The sequence below is a fragment of the Morone saxatilis genome, unplaced genomic scaffold (assembly GCF_004916995.1).
Source record: "Morone saxatilis isolate NCDOM2014 unplaced genomic scaffold, NCSU_SB_2.0 Contig24, whole genome shotgun sequence".
In the NCBI taxonomy this organism is placed as follows: domain Eukaryota; kingdom Metazoa; phylum Chordata; class Actinopteri; family Moronidae; genus Morone; species Morone saxatilis.
This window is the reverse complement of record NW_023339807.1, coordinates 13,375,290-13,380,724: the sequence shown is the minus strand read 5'-3', so window position 1 is coordinate 13,380,724 and position 5,435 is coordinate 13,375,290. Positions and strand designations below refer to the sequence as shown.

Here is a 5,435-nt window from a genome sequence, read left to right as displayed (position 1 = left end):
TTCAAAACCTGACCCCCTCCTGACCTGGCAGTAGTTCCTCCCAGTGCGGAGAGGAGAGGAGAGCCAGCTTGACCTTTGACCTGTGTGTATGTGTGTGTGTGTGTGTGTGTGTGTCTATTGTGGACCTTTTCTGGTATAAACACTGACCTTGTTGGGACCAGTAGCCCTCATGGAGACCAAAGACTGATCATAATGCCACAGAACATAATTTCTGAGGTCCTGGTTAGGGCTAGGCATGAATTGGTATTGATTAAGGTTAGGGTAAGGGGTTGGGGTTAGGCTGCCAATAATGAATGAAGTCAGTGGAATGTCCTAACAAGGATAGCTCTGCAAACTTGAGTGTGTGTGTGTGTGTGTGTGTGTGTGTGTCTGTGAAGGAAGGGAGGGATCTGCTGGCACAGTGTTGTATCTAGTTTCCCATAAAGCTCCATCAACTCATCCAACAAATTCCTCCTTGTGATTGGGTCAGTCCCTTTCATCATGCAATAGGCTACATGTTTTGCAATCTCACTGCATGTTGACAGAGCTGTATTGTTCAAAGTCACCAACTCTTTAACATGATACAGATATGATTATGTTTTATTATTAGTAGTATTGTATTTCTTTATGAGCAAATGCAAATAGCAGTGGTCATGGTGAAACCTGCGAATTTAAAAATGTTTTATTTTGTGCTGATAAAAAGAAACTAGCAGAGAATAATAAGGAATAAGTGATCTTTTTTCAATAATAAACACATCATGAGAGAGAATATTTGTGGTTAGTTTGGCCTGTAGACATTGACATGCTGACACAGTGTGGTCTGAGTATTTAAAATCAGCTCAGTGGCTTCTGCACCAAATCAAATCTGACTGCTTCTCTGCCTCCTGGGCTTCCAATGATTTTCCGAGTTAGCTTCCAAGATGATCACAATTAGCCATCACTTAATACCATGTCTCAGTAGGAACAGCAGTTCACCACCTCGTCTCCTATTTTTGTTATTGCTATGAGCCCGACCGCACAATCCGGAGAACAGCACACACCGAGCCCATGAAGGAACCCTGTTGCCTGCAGACTCTGGTCAGAATAATTGATCGGTGTGATTGTTAATCTTGACATTCCTGGAACAATCGTTGACTTTAGGTTTTCACCAGCCATTTCCCTTAAACATTTAATAACATTATTGAAAAGAAAACAGCCACCACGGCCGAGGTTCAACTGGTCGTTGTGAAGAATTCCTTTAGCAGTAAATGGGACAAAACCAGTTTGGTCCAGATTGACATACATTTACTTTCATTAGCACTATAAGAATTTACTGTAAATTGATAAAAAATAAACGCATTCTGCTATTTGACTCTGACCACGGTCCAGGTCCTATTTTTTTCTTCTTCTGTGTTTTATACAAAGTCATATAAAATTATAATTTATAACAATTTGAAAAAAGAAAGTCTTGTGTCGGCTGCTTTGAATTAACCTTACATTATTTTAAATCATAAAAAGTTTTGAAAAACCACAATTGCTTAAGGCGCGATTCTTAATTCAAAAAGATAGTATTACATTGCGGATCAGGCCATAAACAAGCACCCTCAGTGCTGTGAGTTTTATAGGCAATAAAATTTAATTAGAGAGCCAAGAAAAGTCATAGCTTTTGGCCTGGGACTCCTAGCAGGCAATTCTCACTGCAAATTTTCTTTTTCAGGGTTTAAACATGCGGAGACAATGAATTTCCTAAAAAAGAAATCTGCTAAGATAAATCATTAAGATCTGTAAAAAAAAAAATAAAAAAAGAAAGAAAAGAAACTGGGATGCGACTACAATTTTACATTTATATCACTTGCATTTAATTTGTATTTCATGGTGCTCTGTGTTCACTGCAGCTATTTGTTTTGGGGAAGTTTGAGATTGCAAAATCAATAGCGCCTTTATACTACGAGAACATATTAACTGAATATATAATTTAGAAATTATCCTGTGGCTTTTAAATTATACGGCCTATATTCTTCTTATTTGAATATCTGTCCAGCAGTATGAATTATGCATGAACAGAATTCATTTATCTTATAGCCAAGACTATCAAATATATTTTTATGTTTTAACGTATAAGGCATGAAATCAATAAGCTCTCCAAACTTTCTTATTGTGAAATAAGACACTATAGCGCCGTTGATTCCAATCAATGTAAAGTTTTATTTCAAGAAAAATATTCTTTTCTTTTATAGTCGAAATCCATATAAAAATAAACTGTGAAATGTCTTCTTGCAGGAATAAACTGCCCATATAGGTTTAATAGTAGCTTTCTTTGTTTTCGCTTTAACTTACCTTATTTGTATTTATTAATCCCCACCCCCTGACGCTACAACTGAGTATATAAAATGAACAGTGTCTGAATTCAAATAAAACATGTTGAGATATCTCAATAGCTCAAGTTCTGCAGGTCGATGGTTGTGAGTGTCTCTGAGAAAAGGTCAAAAGTTTCGGACGATAAAGGCAGGGGACTTTGTGCTGAATCTGACAAACTTGGTGAGAAAGAGGAGGAGGATGAGAAAACGTGGAAATCCTGCAAAGAAACGTCCAGGCTCGTGGAATTATCATTGTCCGGGCCTATTGTTGACACGCAGATAGGAACAGTGGGTGCCGGGTTTGGGAAATGTTTTAGATTTTTCTCATTGCTGTTCAAAGGCGTAACAGTCGGGCTGTGGCTCTCCCCATTGTGCCCGTTGTGACAGTGTTGTGAAGTCAAGGTATTTTGGTGGAAATACCTCTCCCTCTCCAGCAGCGTCCCGGCTACGCTGCTGTCCGCCTCCTGCTCAAACTCGTCCTCGGGCCCGTCGTCCAGGCACGCGTATTTCCCCTCACTGTCCCGGTTCTCTTTGCAGTGGGTCTGCCTCTTGTGCTTCATCCTCCTGTTCTGGAACCACACTTTCACCTGCTTCTCCGTTAAATCCAGCAGTGCGGCTATTTCCACTCGCCTCGGTCTGCACAGGTATTTGTTAAAATGAAACTCCTTCTCCAGCTCCAGAAGTTGGGTGTTGGTGTACGCAGTCCTCAACCTCCGGGATGCCCCTCCACCGCCATCACCACCCTCTGGGAACTCTGGTGAACCTAAATGAAATAAACCAAAGATTTTTTTTTTAATCACAGAAAAGCTGGCGATAAAAAAAACAGCAAGACAGTTGTGTGTGTGTGTATGTGTGTGGTGGAAAACAAGCTCTATGGGGGGAAACTTGTGGCAAGCAAGGAACTGGGAAGATTTATGTGGCCCGGGCAGAATATGATGGGTCTGCGTGGACAGGACAGGACGGAGGGTGAAGATTAATGAACATGCCAGCTGCTGGCCCGTGTAAGAATAATCTATCACTCTCCATTACTGTCAAACATTAACACTCTTACACTGCATCACAAGTCAGCGCGTTAGCTACTTGATGAGATTAAGCATGCTTAAATCAAAATCCTATACTGGCTTAAAGGGACGCCCACGTTGCACAAGGCCCGGGATGCAGCTACTTGCAGAGGGGGGAAATCCTCAGACAATGAGGAGCCTTTTACATGGAGGTTATTAATCATCTTGTCTTGCCTTGGGGGGAGAAGTAGAGTGGTGAGGAGTCAGCCGTTGTCGCAGAAGCAGAAGAAGCAGCAGCAGCAGCAGCCTGGTGTCTCTTGATGCTTTTCTTTTCCTTCATCCACGGGTACTCCGGGGGTAGGGATGCAGCCTGCAGCGGGCTGCAGCCTCTCAGAGCCTGCTTTGAGCGGCTGTGGCGTGGGTGGATGGCCGGGTTCAGGCTGGGGATGGTCTGCTCAAAAGGAGGAGGAATCAGTGTCGAGTGTGAAAGCTCCGAGCTCTTGATTGATGAACTTTGAAATGCATCACCGACAGGGTTAGTGAGAGATGTCAGGCACTCAGCGAGCGACGGCTGGCTGTTGATGAAACCACTTTCTCGCCCAAATTCGTAATTCATCTCCTCCTTCTTTTCTCGAAAGCTCGCTGATTTTAAGTTAATTCAGATTTAATTAGCAGTTTATTTCCATAAACTACTATACTGGATATAGTCGTATGGAGACCTGTGCCATAAACTATTGCTTTCATGAGGACATGGTTGGAATTAGACCGTGCTGCTTGTCACATGATTGCATCTGCCCAATGACAATTTGGGGTTCAACAAGAAGCCATGATCCCCCCATCGTGATTCAGATCCGAGAAATCGGAGGGGTAACGCTCACTATCGGCGCGGATAGGGGTTAGACCATACTATATCATAACTACACACCTAAATTTTTTTGGAGATCCGATTTGCTTTTCGCCCTCGCACCCCCCCAACGCAACACCACCACCTTCTACAAAAACGCAACCCAACCCAAACGCCCTCGTCGCCTTCATATTGACGACGAACACACCCGCAGACCTGCGTCGGTACGCGCGCTAAATTGTGCTGTGGTACGTGTGCATCATATATAGATTGATGATGGTGTGTGTGTCCCACCCATATGTAACAACCGTCGTTTGATTATATAATAGCCGTGGAATCCCACAATCCATTTCACCAGTCCACATTTGTGTCTCATAAGCACGACGCCCCAGTCGTGATATATGCAAGAAGATCACCAGCAGACGTTAACTACTTGAGCCTCTCGTATTGAAAGGTTATCGCATATCGCATATTACACGAAAAGCTGGCACCAGACATCCAACACAACCCATTAAACATCTCACACCCCACCCCCCCTCCCCAGTAACACACACACACACAAACAAAAACAGCAACTAAACCAAAAACAACACCACACACAGCACCACACCACCTACTAACTGCAACCCAAACAAAAAAAGCAATACTTACAACCACCCAGCAAGAAAAAAAACCCACTAAAACAACATACGTACATCACACAAACAACAAACAAACAAAAACACAACACAAAATATCAAAAAAATCACAATAAAACGCCACCCATGAATACAAACAAAACAAAACCTCCCCAAAAAAGAACAAAAGATGCTTAATACATTATAGCCCCAAAAACACCAGACAGAACCCAAAACAGACCCCAAGGACCACAGAACAGTCAAACCACACCACCAAAGAAGTAAAAACCAAAACGAGACAAACACCCCCAACCGAAAACATACAAAACCGAAACCAAAAGGACGAAAGAAATCCTCAAGACCAAAACCACAAAACCACACCCACCCAAAACAACAAAACAAAACCCCACCAAAATAACAGCCAGAAACAACCCAAAAAATAAAACAACAGCAAACAAAACACACAAAGAGACCAGCCCCGATCATATAAAACACAATAACCACAAACCACGAACAAAAAAACCAACACCAAAAACAACCCGACAGACCCAACAACAACACACGGCAGAGAAACACACACACCGCACAACATACCCAGACCAAACTCAACCATAAAAAAAAGAAATAGAAAAACACGGTAAGACAAGAATAAACAAAC

At 42.3% G+C, this 5,435-nt stretch overlaps 1 protein-coding gene across 2 annotated transcripts; it reads right to left on the bottom strand.

Annotated features, from left to right (window-relative positions):
• Positions 1-2,190: 2,190 nt before the first annotated feature.
• Positions 2,191-3,932, bottom strand: hoxa2b (homeobox A2b). Of its 2 annotated transcripts, none has more exons than XM_035672430.1 (2): positions 3,551-3,932; positions 2,191-3,078 (listed from the first exon to the last, which is right to left on the bottom strand). In XM_035672430.1, exons 1-2 carry the CDS (start codon positions 3,930-3,932, stop codon positions 2,390-2,392), a joined length of 1,071 nt encoding a protein of 356 aa, XP_035528323.1. In that variant the 3' UTR covers positions 2,191-2,389. The 2 variants fall into 2 exon arrangements, with proteins under 2 accessions (XP_035528323.1, XP_035528325.1); XM_035672432.1 differs by having other exon boundaries at positions 2,191-3,069.
• Between the last annotated feature and the right edge of the window lie 1,503 nt (positions 3,933-5,435).

Coding starts and splice junctions, on each gene's coding strand:
- hoxa2b (XM_035672430.1), bottom strand. CDS start 3,932: ATGAATTACGAATTTGGGCGAGAAAGTGGTTTCATCAACAGCCAGCCG. Junction 3,079..3,550: donor ACTCTACTTCTCCCCCCAAG/GCAAGACAAGAT, acceptor TATTTCATTTAG/GTTCACCAGAGTTCCCAGAG.